Source organism: Eleginops maclovinus, chromosome 22, assembly GCF_036324505.1.
Source record: "Eleginops maclovinus isolate JMC-PN-2008 ecotype Puerto Natales chromosome 22, JC_Emac_rtc_rv5, whole genome shotgun sequence".
Classification (NCBI taxonomy): Eukaryota; Metazoa; Chordata; class Actinopteri; order Perciformes; family Eleginopidae; genus Eleginops; species Eleginops maclovinus.
Window position 1 is genome coordinate 22,883,268 of NC_086370.1, and position 20,092 is coordinate 22,903,359.

Below are 20,092 nucleotides of genomic sequence, written 5' to 3' on the forward strand. Positions count from 1 at the left end.
CAGCTGATTCAGAACGCTGCTGCTGAGTCCTCACTAACACTGAGAGAGGGGATCACATCAGTCCAGTTCTGAGGTCTTTACTCAGAGAGGGGACTACATCAGTCCAGTTCTGAGGTCTTTACACTGAGAGAGGGGATCACATCAGTCCAGTTCTGAGGTCTTTACTCAGAGAGGGGACTACATCAGTCCAGTTCTGAGGTCTTTACACTGAGAGAGGGGGTCACATCAGTCCAGTTCTGAGGTCTTTACACTGAGAGAGGGGACCACATCAGTCCAGTTCTGAGGTCTTTACTCTGAGAGAGGGGACCACATCAGTCCAGTTCTGAGGTCTTTACTCTGAGAGAGGGGACCACATCAGTCCAGTTCTGAGGTCTTTACACTGAGAGAGGGGATCACATCAGTCCAGGTCTGAGGTCTTTACACTGAGAGAGGGGGTCACATCAGTCCAGTTCTGAGGTCTTTACACTGAGAGAGGGGACCACATCAGTCCAGTATGAGGTCTTTACTCTGAGAGAGGGGGTCACATCAGTCCAGTTCTGAGGTCTTTACACTGAGAGAGGGGACCACATCAGTCCAGTTCTGAGGTCTTTACTCTGAGAGAGGGGACCACATCAGTCCAGTTCTGAGGTCTTTACACTGAGAGAGGGGACCACATCAGTCCAGTTCTGAGGTCTTTACTCTGAGAGAGGGGATCACATCAGTCCAGGTCTGAAGTCTTTACACTGAGAGAGGGGATCACATCAGTCCAGGTCTGAGGTCTTTACACTGAGAGAGGGGACCACATCAGTCCAGCTCTGAGGTCTTTCCTCTGGCTTCCTGTCTGTCAGAGAACTGGTCTCAAAGTTCTGCTGCTGGTTTATAAAGCATTGAATGGTTTAGGCCCAGAATACACCTCTGATCTCCTGCTACATTATGAACCACCCAGAACTCTCAGGTCTTCTGGGACGGGTCAGATTTCTGTCCCCAGACTTAGAACTAACAAGGAGAAGCAGCGTTCAGTTATCATGCTCCAAATATCTGGAACAAGCTCCCAGAACCCTGCAGGTCCGCTGCTGCTCTTACTGCTTTTAATCAGGGCTGAAAACGTTTCTTTTTGCCGCTGCTTTTAATGAGCTGTTCGTATCAGATATTGCACTGTGACTTTTATTCATGTATTTTATACCTGTTGTGTTTATTTCATTATCTTTTATAACGTGTTTCTGCTCCACTACTTCTAAATGCTCTTAATGTCTTTCATTTTTGTAAAGCACTTTTTGCCTTGTTTTGAAAGGTGCTATATAAATGAACTTGCCTTAAAGATCTAACAGGTGTTGAGGAAAACCGGTTGCATTCCTCTAGATATCTGCTGCATGTCAGTGAGTTGGCTACATGTGGCGGCCATGTGTACGGGAGTTCCTGAAGCGTAAACAAGCGTGTAATCACCGTGTTTGGATGGGATTAAACAGGTAATCGCACGCAGCGGTGATGTGATTATGCAGCTTAATTCCTCTCTGGTCATGTGTGCATGCTGTCCTCTAGAGATTAAAGCAGAGGCCAGAATGGGAGAGGATACAGATGCATGTAAAGTCAAATGTTTGGTATATTGGATTAAACCTGAAACACAACCTGTGCAGTCCATTACAGTCAATCCATGTGTACCATTGTTCTATTTAATAACAACAGCACACGCATTAGCTTGATTGCTTTTTATTCAAACCTGCAGAGAAGAGCCGCCTGAAGCAGAAACCTGGAAACGCTGCTGCATCCAAAATTGTGTGTGTGTGTGTGTGTGTGTGTGTGTGTGTGTGTGTGTGTGTGTATGTGTGTGTGTGTGTGTGTGTGTGTGTGGGGGAAAGACTGGACGTAATTACTTCAAAATGAGGTAATTGTTGCAGCATTGACCTCCTATTAGCATAATTATGGTATGCAAACAGACTTCAGAAGCCATATCCTTCAGAATAATAATTATTCCCATGAAAACATTGCTCTACCGGGAACAGCATTTGATGGCAGAGAATGATCCGGACCGTGTGACGTACCGGGTTGCTCGGGGCAGAAAGGAGCGGGAAAATCATGCTCGGGTGATTTGGGCTCCCAGGGGACACATGTGCTTTTGACCCAGTCGCAGCGGAGACCCGGCCCAGCAGCGGCACACGAAGCCGGGGTGGAAAATGCCGGGCAGGACGGAGGGGTGAAGGCCAGCACGTCGTTCAGGAGGACGCCGGAAAAACCTCCGAAGATGTACATGGAGCTGGGGTGGAAACAGAGAGGATCATCAGAAGGGTTCTATACGTTTTAGTGCATGTAAATGGTCTGCAGAGGCTAAAATCCCTGTGTCTCCAGAGGGAGTTTCTCTTGTGTTTCTTCTAAAATAAAACCTGAAAATGAGCCCAATCAATCCTCTGTAAAGCTCTAACAACACTTATTGATGTATAAAACGTTTGCTTCTTCACGATGTACGATGATATGTTGCTGAATTCTAAAATAATGGTTTAACCTTTAGCACCTTTTACTCACATGAAAGTTACCTTTGAGCACCAAATGTCAGCTTTGAACTTCAAACAGCCGGCATGAAGCTGAATCAAAGTTCAGATTTATCTTTGAAAGGTTCCCCTGCTGTCTTCATCCGTCCTTTTCTCTGCGGGCATTTCCTCATATGTGGGATTCACATTGGGCCTGGTAATTAAATGTATATGTTGTTTTATGTTCTATATTTAAGGAGGACATACTTAGTGTCTCTCCTGGGACATGTCTCCATGCTTTAATGTTCAGAAAGCTCTTTATGTTTCTCATACTGCCTGTGCTGTAACACCTCTTTTCACCCTCTGTCTGAAACCAGAGCCCAGTCTGCTCTGATTGGTTAGCTGGCCAGCTCTGTTGTCATTGGTCAATTGCTTAGAGATGTCCCGCCCCTTAACCTATCACTTGCAATGTGTTGGAGTGGGTGTGTGGGAGAGAAACTAAAAAATACTGGGTGGATGTAAGACAGTGCCTTCCTTATTTGTAATACTGCATACTTTCAGACTGACGAGACAGCAATGCAAGAAACACATCTAGAATTAAATTGACCAATTTTTCTGTGTGAAAGAAGCGTGAAAAATATAGTTTTTAAAATAGCTAAGGTACATAAGAGTTTGCGGGGCGTTAGGAAAAGTGCATGTGCATCCTTTCCATGGGACAGACATCCACTTTAAGACGAGAGCTGAGGAGACAGAGTTTCTACACAGAGCTTCAGAGTCAGGCAGGAGAATAAACTCAATCTAAATATAACAACGAGTTAAAGAGATCAATCCGTAAACAATCGACACTACAAAACCGCAGAGAAGAAAGTCAACGGAGACGCTCAGTGCTGCCAAAACTTAGAGGACACTGCAGGCTTCAAGGAAATGCAAAAGGAGGGAAATGCAGCGTGCATAGACTGACTTTATTTGCATGTTTATGAGATTTGAGCATCAGTGTTCGCAGCTACACTGAGGAGGAGCAGTGTTTCCATCGTGGTGCAGGGATGAACTAGAGGTCTTACCCGTTGCTGACCACGGCCGAATGTCCGAAGCGGTTTGCGTCTCGGTGCAGCTTCGGTCTGGGGAGGACGGTCCACTCATCACAGGCTGAGGAGAAACACACACACACACACACACACACACATATACAAGTGTGTAAATACATACATATTATTACAGCTTTGTGGGAAATGTGTCTGAAAGTGCAAAAAGATTGAGGCCCTGCTTTTTGTGGTTTTCTCTTCCTGTAGTATGGGTTTGTGTGCATGTAAATGGTCTGCAAAGGCTAAAATCTCTGTGTTCCTTCCAGAGGAAGTTACTCCCTGCCTGAACCGCCTCCATTGGACTCCTTTACTTAGCATCCCTATGCAAATGCATTAGCCCTTTCACATTTCTTTTCAAACTTCAGATTTCTTTTTCCAAATTAGATTTTTCTACTTTTTCTTTAAAATCATCACTTTTTTCAAATTTCTGGATTATTTTTTAGATTTTCTGAATTTCTGACTATTTCTTCCAAATGGTTCCTGTTTCCTCCCCTCTCCTTCCTCTCCTTGTTTCCTCCCCTCTCCTTCCTCTCCTTGTTTCCTCCCATCTCCTTCCTCTCCCTGTTTCCTCCCATCTCCTTCCTCTCCTTGTTTCCTCCCATCTCCTTCCTCTCCCTGTTTCCTCCCATCTCCTTCCTCTCCCTGTTTCCTCCCCTCTCCTTGTTTCCTCCACGGAGATAATTCATTAGTTTCACCTGTAGAAATCCCTCCTCTCTCTTCCTCCCTTGTGCTTCTTGTCTTCATTTCCTCCCCCGTTCCTCCCTGGGAGCCGGGGAGGGGGGGTCTTTTCTCCGGCACTAATTTGTTTTTGTTTTGCCGTGCTAACCTTGGCGGTGTTATTAGCTTCTCCTGCTCCTCTGCTGCCTAGCATTTGATTCAGGTCGACACGGAAGGCACTTTTCATTTGGATTTAATTCTCCGTCTCACCCTGCAGCCCTCCCCCTTCCTCCCATCACACTTCTAATTAGATTTAGGAGGGGGGGGGGTAAAATGAGCTCTGATTAAAATCGTGGTCAATCCACACACTGCCTGCTGCACACACACCTAAAACAAGGCCTTTAAAAAAGCCTAAAGCATGCTGGGAGCTTGTTTTGAAGAGGAGAAAACCGCCTCAGACCTCCCCTCCTCTTCCTCCTCTTCCTCCTCCTCCATTAGTGCGGATCAGATCAAACTGTCAATCAGCCGCCGGTCGCTTCGATCTGTTCTCCAGATTTCTCTCTCTGTTCCACCATGCATTATTAACACAGATTTTCTCATATCCTGAGAGGAAATTAAAAATCTGTGTGTGTGTGTGTGTGTGTGTGTGTGTGTGTGTGTGTGTGTGTGTGTGTGTGTGTGTGTGTGTGTGTGTGTGTGTGTGTGTGTGTGTGATAGGCTAAGGAGCGGGACATCTGTAAGTGGTTGACAAATCACAACCAAGCCAGCCAGCCAACCAATCAGAGCAGACTGGGCTCTGGTTTCAGACAGAGGGTGAAAAGAGGTGCTGCAGCTTTCTGAACATTAAATTGTCTTTCAAACTCTTGTGAAAGTTGATCAGCCGCTGCCACTAATGTATGTGTGATTCCCAGAAGTATTGAAACGTATTCTAATTGTGTGATAAATTCCAGGTGTGAAACATATTCTAAATAAAGGTGGATTTTAATTGAATACACAACGAGTCAGAGGTGATAATATGATACAGGGTTTGCAGGTTAAACAAGCAGCGTTAAGATCCTGAAATAAATCAAGAGGAATCAAAAGTAAACCTGACAAGAAGCAGCTGTGTAGTTTTAGCTTCACCTTTCTTAAGTAATTTAGTCCCCTGAGTTGCGATTCTTCTTCAATTACCAAGAATTTGTCACTAAATGTGAGGCTACAGCACAGCGAGCTAACCTGCTAGCCTAGCTTAGCATAAGACTACAGAGGGGGACCCTCGGCATCTGTATTTGTTTTTCCAACTCCTTTGACAAGAACAAAGCATGTATTTTATGCAGCCTGAATGTGGTGGTGCTAATAAACGCTTCTGGATGCTTTAAAAAGAGGGGAGGGGGAGATTTAGTTGGCTAGATGTCACTAAATCCAACTCCGTGGTCCGTCAAGCTAAGCTACTGTAGCACAGCCTGAAAATCTGTACTGAGGGAATAAAAAGCCTAATTTCTGCTTGACTCTATCAGTATCACTCTGGATGAAATTATAATATGACTGACCTTAAACCCCTGGCTAGTGATGAACTCATTATTACTGGACGCCCCCCCCCCTTTCTGTCCTCTACCGCTTCTTAAAACAAGCGCTCTCAATTAGCACAGCGCTTAACGAGGTCGTTAGCAACCTGGCGTCCCTGAGTCCCCGCCTCTACATTTACATTAAGGGGACGCTCGTCTGGCTAAATGGCACATTTACACTAACACACACACACACACACACACACACATATATGGATATAATAAGAGCACGTAGGGTGCATTAAAGCATCCTAAAGTGTGAATGGTGAGACACACAGCGCTGATGCTTCAGTGTAACTACAGAGAAGGTGCTTCATGATGATATGGAGGGTTTTATGAAGTGATCTCTCAGATTATTGTCCCTATCTTCTTCATATCGCCATCGTTTATCGTCAAAACAATGAGTTCTTGTTTCTCGGGATCAAAATAAAGAGTGGAGTTTATTTGTGGGTCACCGTCCTCTGTCATTGCATCTCACAATCAGAAATAAACTGGGACATGTCTCCATGCTTTAATGTTCAGAAAGCTCTTTATGTTTCTCATTCTGCCTGTGCTGCAGCACCTCTTGTCACCCTCTGTCTGAAACCAGAGCCCAGTCTGCTCTGATTGTTTAGCTGGTCGGCTCTGTTTTGATTGATCAATCGAGATTCGAGATGTCCCGCCCACTTAGCCTATCACGTGCAATGTGTTAAAGCAAAGAGAAGCGAGAGTGTTAAAGTGAAAGACTTTAGCCTCTGCAGACCATTTACATGCACTACAACCTATATAACATACTACAGGAGAGGGAACAACCCCAAAAAGTGTGTTACAGCCCAGAAAAAGGGTAATCTTGCACATTTTCACTGTAGATTGTGCAAACGTCCCAGATATTGACATCAGGGGCCCTTGTCTCTATACCTCTCAGTCTTTACTCATAAAAGGAAGTCAATATGCATTATTGCACACATTGCAGAGTGCTTATAGAAACTGTCAAATCCACAGGTTACCCTCACTGTACTGTAGCATGCTCATCCTACCTCTCCTTATCTACTTTCTTTTCCCTTTGTTTATTGCTAAACACTCTCCTTCCTTCCTTCCTTCCTTCCTTCCTTCCTTCCTTCCTTCCTTCCTTCCTTCCTTCCTTCCTTCCTTCCTTCCTCCCTCCCTCCCTCCCTCCCTCCCTCCTAGAAGAGACGTTTCTGGACAATAAAGCGGTGCAGATCTGCAGATATGAGCAGTAATGAATGGTATTTATGAAGACGGGGGGGGGGGGGGGCGTATTAGAGCTGAGTTGAGGGACGTGTAAATAGACGATTAGCTTCTCCGAGGTCTCTGTTAACTCATGCTTTATTTTTTATTGCCTCTGATTTCACCTTTTATTCACCAGCATATCACCGGGCTTCTTCCCGGCATTCCCGCCGTCTCCCTAAATCCCTGCTTCATTTGCTCTTTATTTCCCTCCCGCTCTTCTTTCTTCTTATTGCTTCCTCTCATTCACGCCTTCATCGCCCCAATATCTTTCCCGTTAATAATACAATTTACAGCAAGGATTGACAAGGATAATACAATAAATAAAGGCAGGGCAGAGCGTGATGATCCCAGACGAGTAAATCTCATGTGTGGATTTTTTTCAAGACGTAAGAAAGCTCCTGTCAGTCGAGATGTTTTATGTTGTTATATTTAGTAGATTGGTAGAGAGTATTCTAATTTGCTCTGTATGTTTTACAGTGTTCAAATACTCCTCTGAATATAGGTCTATTTTTACTGAGAATATCTGTGTGTTATTTATGTTCTAACCCTAACCCTCTATTTTATTAAACGTTTAAGTATTTTTGAAATTCTTGTAGAAGTACTCAGGTCTTGTACTTGAGTAAAAGTAGAAGTACTCAGATCTTGTACTTGAGTAAAGTAGAAGTACTCAGGTCTTGTTCTTGAGTAAAGTAGAAGTACTCAGATCTTGTACTTGAGTAAAGTAGAAGTACTCAGATCTTGTACTTGAGTAAAGTAGAAGTACTCAGATCTTGTACTTGAGTAAAGTAGAAGTACTCAGATCTTGTACTTGAGTAAAAGTAGAAGTACTCAGAAGTTGTACTTCCAAGATCAGCAGCAGCATTTAATGAAATATTTCTGTATGAAGTTCAGAGGAACAACAACAACATGTAAAAGAAAGGTGTGTGTGTGTGTGTGTGTGTGTGTGTGTGTGTTTGTGAGTGTGAGTGTGAGTGTGAGTGTGTGTGTGTGTGTGTGTGTGAGGATACACAGACTGCGGGATATAGGTAGTATGGATGATTTAGGATCCGATTAAAGGACCCAGTTGCACCATAGAGCAGATGGCATGTTTCCACCGCTCGACAGGGACGAGAGACCGGAGGAAGGAGGGAGTGGTGGGGGGGAGAGGGATTACAGCAACTCTTCACAGGAGAGGAACAACAGGGAGGAGAGAGGAGGTGTGTGTGTGCGCGTGTGTGTGTGTGTGTGTGTGTGTGTATGTCTTCTCACCGATATCGTACGCTAGGAAGTCGGCAGAGAAGCACTTTGCTCCATTGCTTAGCGAAGTGTCGTTGTGAGTGTTTCCTCCGAAAACCAGAACGGTGCCGCTCAGAAGAACCGCCGAGTGGAGGTACCGAGACACACCGCTCTCCCCAAGGATCACCCTGCACACACACACACACACACACACATAGAGAGAGAGACATATTAAGAACGTGATAATTTGTAAGGAATGTGTGTGTGTGTGTGTGTGTGTGTGTGTGTGTGTGTGTGTGTGTGTGTGTGTGTGTGTGTGTGTGTGTGTCTGTGGAGTCGTGTTATTGATGGCGTCTGTCTGTGACCCGGCCTGTGGTGACTGCCCTTCATACCAACTGTTGCCACACACACACACACACACACACACACACACAGAAACACTCATCACACACGTTGTAGGGGGTCTCGGGCTGCACTGTGTGACTGCGTTGCGGTCAAAGGTCAAATATTGATGACCAACTGTGGCTTCTTCAATTACTGCAAGACACACACTGAGCCCCTCGCTGATAATCACACACTGGGGGAAATAAATATGTCGCAGTGACACGATCACGGGTTAAAACACTGATCTATTCTTTGACCAAGTTATCCTAAAAAAACAAAACATATATACCAGTCCAAAACACTTTTTGGGGCCCGATCGGGATTCAAACTGAAGACCCTTCACTTCCCAAGCCAAGTCCCCACAGACTGAAATACCGCCGCCCCATTAGTCAAATATTAGATTACTTTGAGATGAAATGCAGCAAAACTAAATCCCTAAAGTTATTGTTACTCCTATGAGTGATTTTTTTAGGGCCTTGACATGCATACAAGCTGGCAAAAAGCTCCATATCTATATGTTTTGCCTACAGGTCTGACGTTTGATAGGTATATGATGCAAAAGTCTCTTGGAGAGATATCGTAAACCCAACAGAAAGTGGGACGTTTACATTTTGATTTGGTGAAGGTTTGGTGGATGTGCAGCTCTAATTGATATCTCTTGATGTAAAGAGAAGAGTGATCAGCAGGGAGTCTTTAACACGCAGACGTCATGTGAAGGACGGCATCCTGAGCTTCCTGCTGACAGAGAGGAGACGCTCCTATCGTCGGGGGGGACAGAATAACTGGAACACCCACAAACGTTTCCGTCTGGGAATCTGAAAAGTCCACGAACTCCAACGACACCTGACTCCGACAACAAATTCCATCTGGAAAGTGAGAGCTGCGAAGAGACAGCAGGTCATGTGTGTGTGTGTGTGTGTGTGTGTGTTCATGGAGGAATGATACAGCTGAGCATACTCTTTCACCCATCCATATGCCGGGGGTCACCTGGGGTCAGACCTCCTGTCAGATCACCTCCTCTCTCTGACTCGAGCGCGCTGACTACTTTCTCCTCTTTAAAGTTACAATGAGGTACTTGCTCTTTCTTTTCACGCCCCTAAATACTTCAAATACTTTGACTTCACTGCATTTGTCTTACAGCTTTTGGAATACTAAATAATTTTTGTATAAAAAACACAATATTCAAAAACAACTCTGATGTTTTGCTGAACAATTAGATGAATAATCAATTAACCAATTAAGAGAAAGCTAATTGGCATCTATACACATTTTGTTTTTTAGTGAATTTGTATATAGTTGATTGCATTAAAGCGAAATCCAACGACACATTTCAGGTAGTAGAGTAGAAATGTGGATTAAAACTGGAATAAAAAATGTGCTTTTGGCAGATGGGATGTTCCAAATGTAGAGGTGTTGAAATAACCAAACTGTTACCTACTGTAGATCTTTCTCTCACAACTTATTTCCCCATACTGTGTTTATGTTTGCACCACGTTGCACCAAAGGAAATTCCAAAATGTACGTGTAAACCTACTTATACTACTCTGAAAGACCTGACTAAAATCTACCCTAGCTATGATCCAGTGCATAATGGGATAATCTCCCCCTGACTGCAGCTGATAGGGATGTCAGAGCACTGTTGGCAGATATAACCCGGACACGCGATTATTCCCTCACCAGGTCCTGGTGTGCACGTGGTACCGGTACATGTGGTCCACCAGGCCGAACTTGTTGTTGCTCAGCGCCTTGTAGCCTCCGTGCACGAACACGCAGCCGCTGGCCGGGTCGTACACACTGCTGTGGCCGTAACCTCCCTGCACCACAGCGCCCTCTGCAGACACCACCTGCCACGAGTTAGACCCTGACACACACACAGGGAGAGAGAGAGAGAGAGAGAGAGAGAGAGAGAAGTCCCATTAGTGCAACACACTGATGCAGAAAGATCAGAGTTGATCAATTAAACAAAAAAACATCTTGATGCTTTGGCAGGAGAGGCTTCATTTTCATGCCAAAGCACTTTGAATTCTGGAGGTGAGTAAAGGAAGAGCCAACAATAAAGGTCCAGAGGAAATTAGGCTTTATTTTTTAATCAAAAGACTCCCTTTACTAAGGCAGCGTCACACATACTGATTCATTCAGGTGCATAGAAACAGGGATTATAAACACAGCGCTTTGAAGGAGGACGAAACAGTTCAATAATCACTGTAATGAAAGTGAGGAAGAAAGGATGACATGTAGAAAAAGAAATGGGCATTTTAAAAGATAAGATATATAATACTGGGTGTGAAAGATATGACTTTAAGGAGGAGGGCAAGAAAGGGAGCCCTATTCTGGGATGGTTTCTGTTCTTGGTTGATGTCCTTGATTAGTCCTGCAGCGGGGGCATTTGCAGTGTTACAGCATGAGCAGCTGAAAGGTAAATGAGTGAGCTGAAGGGTTAGATAAAGCCATGAAAAATATTTAAGAGAATGTAATGAAAAACGTGGGAAAAAACTAACAAAAAAAAGTGATTCTATTATTATTATTATTATTATTTTACAAATTAGATTTAAAATATAAATAAAATAAATTACTTTAAAAAAGGCAGCATTCAAGAACATAGCAATGAACAATTAAAAAATATACAAATATAATTTAAAAAAGTGAAAAAAAGAAACTAAGAATTGAAACATTTTTATATTATTTTAAATTAATAAAAAATAATCATGAAAATAGGAGAGAGACAGTCAGGTATAGACAGCAGGACACATTCAAGAATAAACATCAATAGAATTATATTAAAGTGTGAGCTATAAGAGAAGACAGGACAGCAGAAGGTCCACTCTCCTCTCTCCTCTCTCCTCTCTCCTCTCTCCTCTCTCCTCTCTCCTCTCTCCTTTATCCTTTATCCTTTATCCTTTATCCTCTATCCTCTCTCCTCTATCCTCTATCCTCTCTCCTCTATCCTCTATCCTCTATCCTCTTTCCTCTTTCCTCTTTCCTCTTTCCTCTCTCCTCTCTCCTCTCTCCTCTATCCTCTATCCTCTATCCTCTATCCTCTTTCCTCTTTCCTCTCCTCTCTCCTCTCTCCTCTCTCCTCTCTCCTCTTTCCTCTCTCCTCTCTCCTCTCTCCTCTCCTCTCTCCTCTTCTCCTCTCTCCTCTCTCCCTGATTGCTGTGAACCTTCCTCGGAGCGGTCATTAAACCCTTTCTCTCTCATCATTCACACTTCACTTCTCCTCATCTCCAGCATGCACTGACTCTCTGCTGCTAATGACGCTCAAAGCAGACCGACGCTGAGGCAGTGTCAGAGGAGGAGGAGGAGGAGGAGGAGGGTTTGACACTGGAAGAACCTATATGTTTATAAAATAGTGTGTGTGATCTTAACTGTGTGTGTTAAACTAAAACGAAGCATTTTGTGTCAGCTCAGATTTTATTCCTGCTTTTTTAAACTGTAGTATGTGCTCAAGTGTTTCAGTGTGAGGCTGCTGCCTGAATCTGCTTCATGAAAGGAAGGTCCTATAAAAAAGTCCTTTCTGATCCTAAATATTTTGGTTTCTTCTTTTCTTCTAAGTGTGTGTGTGTGTGTGTGTGTGTGTGTGTGTGTGTGTGTGTGTGTGTGTGTGTGTGTGTGTGTGTGTGTGTGTGTGTGTGTGTGTTTTCCCTCTGCAGATTGTCAAATATCTGTTGGTTTACTCTGTGTGACACCGCCCTCTACTGGCTAGATCAGGGAAACAAGCAGAAAAGCTATAAATAATGAAGATCATCAAAGACTTGATAAGAACACTGATAAAAGAGATCGTGACAAAAAATGGTGATAAAAATGAACGTTGTCTATTTTCTATTTTAGCTCTTTTTTCTGATTCATGGATTGTAAATTAGGTATTTAATGTTTTACTTTTGTTCTACTTTATCTCATTTTGTCATGTGTGCCCTGTAACCAAATATGTTTCTTTAAATAAAATAAGGAGCCAAGGAGCTGTTCAGCAGGCTGTGTACATATACACGTAAATATTTCTCAAAATAAAATTGGTTGAAGCAGCTTTTATCCACTACACACTGTGAAACACCTTCAGAAGAAATATCAGAAAACCTAGTATTTCATGTTTATTTATTTATACTTTTTATTATTATTATTATTATTATTATTATTTTATTATTATTATTATTATTATTATTATTTTATTATTATTATTTTATTATTATTATTATTATTTTATTATTATTATTATTATTTTATTATTATTATTATTTTATTGATAATTTTACATTTTTTTATGTTTACATTTGATTTACTTTTTTGAATGTTTTTAATGTTTACGTTTATTTTTATTTATTTTTGTTTTGTTTATCTTGAATATTTCGGCTTTTGTTTAACTTCACATGTCATCTATCTAATATTTGACCTGAATTAACAACTGCACTTTAATATCCCAGTCTACCCTCTGCTTTTGCCTCTTATCTCCAGTAGACAGCAGCTGTCAGCGACTTAAAAAGTGTGTTTGACCTCCGTTAAGAAAAATCAAACTACAGAAAGATAAATCACTGACAGCTGAGTGGCAGCCTCACTTACTGATGTTGTACTCCTGGACCTTGTTGATGTAGCTGTAGACGGGCGAGTATCCGAAGAACACGAGCATCACGGCTCTCCGTCGCTCAGCTCCACCAGGTGAGCGCTGTGGCCCTCCACGCCGTAGGGAGGGGGCGGGGCCGGTTTCCTCTGTGACCAGGTACGCCTCGGGATGTTGAAGACCCACAGCTCGTCCGTCACGTTGGCCGACTTCGCCTCCAGCTTCCCGCCAAACATGTAGAGGTCATCCTAAGCAACGACAGAGGGAATTTCACCGGCAACACCGGAGGGAAGGGGGTGAAAATGAGCATGACAGGAGGGTTCAGATGTGTTTGATTTACTGTGTGTGTGTGTGTGTGTGTGTGTGTGTACCTGGTGCAGAGTCAGAGAGTGACCGTATCTGTAGAGCGGACCGCTGCTGACAGGAACCGCATCCCAGGTACTGCTCTCCAAGTTATAGCTGAACACAGACGAGAGAAACACTGTGAGACATGGAGCTGTGACATCACTATTGTAGGTGAAAAGCTAAGGGGCGGGACATCTCAAAGCGGTTGACCAATCACAACAGAGCCTGATTGTTTAAAGTAGAGACTCTACATACTGATATACACCTGAACATCAGCAGGAGAGGACTCTTTAAAGTAGAGACACTACATACTGATATACACCTGAACATCAGCAGGAGAGGACTCTTTAAAGTAGAGACACTACATACTGATATACACCTGAACATCAGCAGGAGAGGACTCTTTAAAGTAGAGACACTACATACTGATATACACCTGAACATCAGCAGGAGAGGACTCTTTAAAGTAGAGACACTACATACTGATATACACCTGAACATCAGCAAGAGAGGACTCTTTAAAGTAGAGACACTACATACTGATATACACCTGAACATCAGCAGGAGAGGACTCTTTAAAGTAGAGACACTACATACTGATATACACCTGAACATCAGCAGGAGAGGACTCTTTAAAGTAGAGACACTACATACTGATATACACCTGAACATCAGCAGGAGAGGACTCTTTAAAGTAGAGACACTACATACTGATATACACCTGAACATCAGCAGGAGAGGACTCTTTAAAGTAGAGACTCTACATACTGATATACACCTGAACATCAGCAGGAGAGGACTCTTTAAAGTAGAGACGCTACATACTGATATACACCTGAACATCAGCAGGAGAGGACTCTTTAAAGTAGAGACTCTACATACTGATATACACCTGAACATCAGCAGGAGAGGACTCTTTAAAGTAGAGACTCTACATACTGATACACACCTGAACATCAGCAGGAGAGGACTCTTTAAAGTAGAGACACTACATACTGATATACACCTGAACATCAGCAGGAGAGGACTCTTTAAAATAGAGACACTACATACTGATATACACCTGAACATCAGCAGGAGAGGACTCTTTAAAGTAGAGACTCTACATACTGATACACACCTGAACATCAGCAGGAGAGGACTCTTTAAAGTAGAGACACTACATACTGATATACACCTGAACATCAGCAGGAGAGGACTCTTTAAAGTACTGATACTGCTGCTGCTTACTTGAGCACCATGTGGTAGGTGGAGTAGTTGAAGGAGTATCCTCCCACCACCCACATCAGACCCGAGTGAACCAGAGCCTGATGGGAGGCCCGGCCCAGAGACTGGGCTGAGGGTTTGACGCTGGGCAGAACCCAGAAGGCCTCAGTGGAGGGGACGGACAGAGAGCAGTCTGGACCTGAGACAATCAGAGACACAAAGAGACGCTTCAGTTGAATTAAAAAGGGTCTTCAAGGAGAGAAAGTGGCTCCTCTACTATTTAAATATTCTACTTGTGTGTACACCTCTAATCCAGAAGGGGGCAGTGGTTCTCCATATAATCTCACATCCCTGGACTGAGCACCATAATAATAAACAACATGCAAAATTACATTGGTGAGGTTTTCGAGGCAGACGACACTTACTCATTGGTTGTTGCATTGATTTTGAATATCACTAAAGTCCCAATACTAATATTAATGTGTGAGTTTGGCACTGAGACTTCAGAAAATGTGTAATTGCTTTCAACAAATAAGACAATCCCTGAGGGTATTGACATTGCATCTGCATTCATTGTATATGTATGGCGAATATTTTCTCATTTCTTTTGCTGGAAGAAATAAACTAGTGCATTATCAGTTATTATTACCCTTTGCTGCTGCAAGAGCACACTGTTTGCAAATGAAATAATGAAGCTGTGTTTATTATGAGCCAAAGGGCCACATTTCTATGGTTCTATGTAATAAAATAATATTGGATCGGTTCAAATGATGTTGCGCATAAACAGGAAAACGGCGACTGGGGTGATTTTATATCTCCTCTTTCGGTGTGGTTGCTTTTCCTTCCCTTTGCTAATTAATAATGGGAAATACATCAACAAGATTTAATAATAAACATGGCAGCTTTGGCTCTATGTGTAAGGAATGAAGAGTCATTTCCTGAAGGTGCAAAACAACAAATGGAATAAATGATGCATTTTTGTTGGTGATTTGCAGCAAAATAGTCAGTTTAAATCACATGCAGTGCAGTTTTACATCTTGACATTTACTGGGGCCTTGCAGCTTTCATTTCCCTGATGAAATCCTGCTTCCTGATTGGTTACCTTGCCAGCTGTCATTACAGACGCACAGCTTCTCTCCGGTCAGGTCGCAGTACCCTCGGCCCGGGCTGCCACAGTTCCCCCTGCAGTACGGGATGTTGCACGCCTCTCCTTTCCAGTACTCCTCACACTCGCAGTACACCCGACCCGAAGCTGAGTTCGCTGTGCTGCATCTGCCGTGACCCGAGCAGTTGTTGGGACAAGAGTTTATCCTAAAGGGACGGACGGGGGGGAGTCAGACAGGAAGTCAGGCACTTCTTCAAGGTTAGACAGAACCACAGGACCGATATTTCCTTAGATAAGCACACAGCTCGGAGAAGAGACGCAAAGTGACTTCGTCTAGGCCACTTTGTTTTCAGATATCTCTAAAGTGTATAGAATGTTCTTTATGTGCATATTTAATTATTGATTTATCTTTTCTTTTTTTTAAATCCTGCAACTGGATTACTAACGGGAGGGCTGCTCTTTGCATAAGCTGTGCTTTCTGCCCTCCCGCTTCTACTCAGGTTGTTTGTTTGACAGAATCAAAAACTGTCTGTATTAATATGGAAACAGTAGAATAATATGTATACATATATACTTCTATTGCTTACGTCAAGACACTACACGCAAAAAGATGGGATGGATGGATGGATGGATGGATGGATAGATGGATAGATGGATAGATGGATAGATGGATAGATGGATAGATGGATAGATGGATAGATGGATAGATGGATAGATGGATAGATAGATAGATAGATAGATAGACAGATAGAGAGTAAAGGTTAGCTAGCTTGTGAGCTGTTAGCTATCTTTTCTGACTAGCTTAATAGCTAATATAGCTAGTTTGTTCAATAGATAACTACTTGTTAGATAGTTAAACTAGTTGACCTGATAGATAGCTACCAGTTAGCTTGTTAGATAGATAGCAAATGTTTGCTAGCTAGTTTGTTTGAAAGATATCAACTAGTAAGGTTCTTAGATAGACAGTTAACATTCACTAGATAGATGGGTAGCAAAGGTTAGCTAGCTTGTGAGTGGTTTGTTCAATCGATAGCTACGAGTAAGCTTTGATGGACAGATAAATAATGTTTGCTGGCTAGTTTATTCAATAGATAGCCACTAGTTAGCTTGTAAAATAGACTGATAAGTTTGCTGGTAAGATAAATAGCCACTAGTTAGCTTGTTAGATACATTGCTAGCTAGTTTGTTCTATAGTTAGCTTCTTATATAGGTATCTAATGGATAGCATCTAAAAAATATATAGATGTTAATTTCTTAATCAACATATTTGACATAAATCCAGCATACATCATTTCTTTGGTCAGATATTTTTATTTGTATTTCGTTCTAAGATTAAGAAAGGAAGAGAGATGATAAGGACGTACGAGTATGCGATGCTGAAGCCGGTGAGGTTGTAGGCGGCGTCGCTGAAGAAGTGAAGCAGAGCGTATCCGGACGTGGTCTCCACCTCAGGGACGGTCTCATTACCTCTGCTCTCTGGAACCACCAAACCACTGAGACACACAAACAGAAGATGAACACACAGTCCCTTTCCACACAACAGTCATAATGATAAAAGGCATTTTGATGCTGTGTTTTATAGACTCTGGGCAGAAAGCACCACTGGAGAGCTGTTAGATAAAAAGGATTCCATTTGAGCAAATGCTCCAATAAAAATATGATTATTGTTCAAGTGAAATAACATTGCAGCGCAGAGACATCAAGCATTTGGCTTTTATTAGTTCAATGAAGTGGGGGTTTATTATTTGCTCCTGCGGTCTCTTTGAATAAACAAAATGCACTGCAAATATACCCGCGTTCAGAAGAGCCAAAAGCTGAAACTAGCCTTTTTCCATCAAGTATGCACCCAATAATATCCAATGTAAACATATGCATTGTAGGTAATAATCTGACACAAGTGTAGGCTCTGTGTATCCAAATGCTAAAGGCTGAATTAGCTGCTTTAAGCCTCTGTTGTGCAGTGAAAATGGCAGGTTGGGGAGTTACTGTGGCATTAATGTTTTATAATGAGTTTCCGTCAGATGAAAGAGTGCCACCCACATGTAGAGTATTGAACATATAGGAAGTATTATTCACTGCTAATTGCAAATACATTTTATGGCTGTTTCTACCCTACAATGGGTGATTATGAGGCCCTTTGTTTGCCTCCACAAGGAGTCATGTGACTTCCTGAGTGATGAATGGTTACAGGCCAGGAGTCATTTCCATATTTCTCCCCCATCATCACTGTTATTCAGAGTGACAGGCGCTCACCTGAAGACAGCAATCAGAGGGGCGTAGATGGAGTCTCCATCATAGACGTACATGTGGTCCCAGCTGCACTCCGTGGCAAAATGATTGAAGCGCAGCCGGAGCACTGCATTAGGACTGGGAGAGAGAACATAAAGGTATAATCAGAAATGCATTTGATGAATATATATTACCTATGAGGCCTCTATCATTCTTACTGCTGAAAAGTCTCTCTGCTATCATTCTAGGCTGTGGCCATGATCACAAATTGACACACAGTGCGTTAGAAAAGCAATGAGCGTCTCAGCAGGTTTTATTAAATTAATACATTTTATGAATTCATGATTTGATTTTTTCATTTACAACCACAATCTAGAATCGGAGGATGAAACCCTCTTATTAGTCACATGCATGCACACAGCAGAGCACACACAGTGAAATTGGTCCTCTGCATTTAACCCATCCTAGTTCTAGGAGCAGTGGGCAGCTATCGTGCAGCGCCCGGGGAGCAATGGGGAGGGGGGATTGGAGGTGTCCGGTGCCTTGCTCAAGGGCACCACAGCAGGGCCTAGGAGGTGAACAGTCCACTTTCCATATTTCAAGTCTGTTCGGGGACTTGAACCGGCGACCCTACGATTCCCAGTCCAAGCCCCTACTGACTGAGCCACTGCTGGACAATCTTGATCTGCTCAAAGGTGAGCTAACCCTAACCACAGGCATTTGTTAAAAACAACATGATGCTGACCTTTTTTCAAGGTTCAGTTTTTACCTTTTTCCAGAATAATGAGTTTTATTCAGATTTTTTACTTTCTTTCAGATTCTGACCTTTTTTCAGAGTTTTGTTTTTTTCCAGAATTTTGACAAATTTCTCATATTCTGTTTTTTTCTGATTTTTTACCTTTTTACAGAATCCTTTGTTTACAGAATTTTACATTTTTCTCAGATTATGAGTTTTCACTCGTCGTTGATTAGCTTTACATTCTTAGAAAGATTCACCAATATGTTCTCAACATTTAGTGCAAGCAGGCGTCAAATGTGAACAGAATGAACGATTTAAATAACACTGCAGAAGTAATCTCTGTGTGCATTCAGCTGGAGCACCGTGCGTCTCAGAGACCGACACGGTGTTACCCAGTAAAACTAAGAAATGAAAACGATGATAGAGAAAGAAAAACACTTACTATCCTTCTATCAGCCACGTGCATTTGGTTTTGTACTTATAGTTCACAGGTCCGTCTGTGAGAAAGCCCGACAGCTCTGTTAACCTGCAGGAGGACAAACAGAGAAGAGACATTTAGTATTGTTTATATTGTTTATAGTGAGGATATTAAACTATAGATCAAATCGTAAACCAGAGCAGAACGAAAATAATTAGGGTCAGAAATTAAGAGTCTGAATTAAAATTGAGATGTTGCAGTTTGCAGCTCTATAACCTAATAATTGAATAAATATATAAATCAATAATAATATAAAAACACATCTAACATCTGTACATAATATAAATTAAAAATAATAACAGAGAAAATGTTCCACTATGCATAATACGGTACTGCATTGTATTAATGTGTTATGAATAATATAAATAAATCTATTGCTATATTAAAAAATATGCAAGCATAAATTCAATCAGCCTGCAGGGATTACAAGCGTCTCAGAGCCAGCCTCCAACAAAGGGAACACCGGTGGCACAAGAACAAGAAATCCCCCTGTGCAGATAAAACATGAAATCACACACAGACACACACACACACACACACACACACACTGTTGCCATGGCGAGGCTGACATGACATATTCAAGTGGCAGGAGTAATAATCACATTTGTCGCCTTGTGTTAACATGGGTCACACCTGTCAATCAAAGCAATCCCATTCCACTGCTGAACAGTGGGGAGAAAAGGTGAAAATGGAGATGCGCGCACACACACACACACACACAAACATCACAGGCACTGAGGACATCGCAGCATGCCTCGGGTTGGACAGTATGTTGCTGTGTGTGTGTAGGAGTGTGTGTGTGTGAGAGAGTGTGTGTGTACTTCAATGTGTCAGTCGCGGCTTTGTCTGCTAGTTCAGACGGGCGGTGGCTAAAAAAGGGAGTCAAAG

At 42.4% G+C, this 20,092-nt stretch overlaps 1 protein-coding gene across 1 annotated transcript in view; it reads right to left on the reverse strand.

Annotated features, from left to right (window-relative positions):
* The window catches only part of atrnl1a (attractin-like 1a), a 192,984-nt gene that overhangs the window by 148,482 nt on the left and 24,410 nt on the right, over positions 1-20,092 (reverse strand). Inside the window, 12 exon segments of the mRNA XM_063874219.1 lie at positions 2,019-2,230; positions 3,503-3,587; positions 8,203-8,357; positions 10,231-10,414; positions 13,105-13,173; positions 13,176-13,350; positions 13,474-13,561; positions 14,678-14,852; positions 15,756-15,964; positions 17,123-17,251; positions 18,012-18,125; positions 19,169-19,252. Of these exon segments, the coding sequence (XP_063730289.1) occupies positions 2,019-2,230; positions 3,503-3,587; positions 8,203-8,357; positions 10,231-10,414; positions 13,105-13,173; positions 13,176-13,350; positions 13,474-13,561; positions 14,678-14,852; positions 15,756-15,964; positions 17,123-17,251; positions 18,012-18,125; positions 19,169-19,252 (1,679 nt within the window).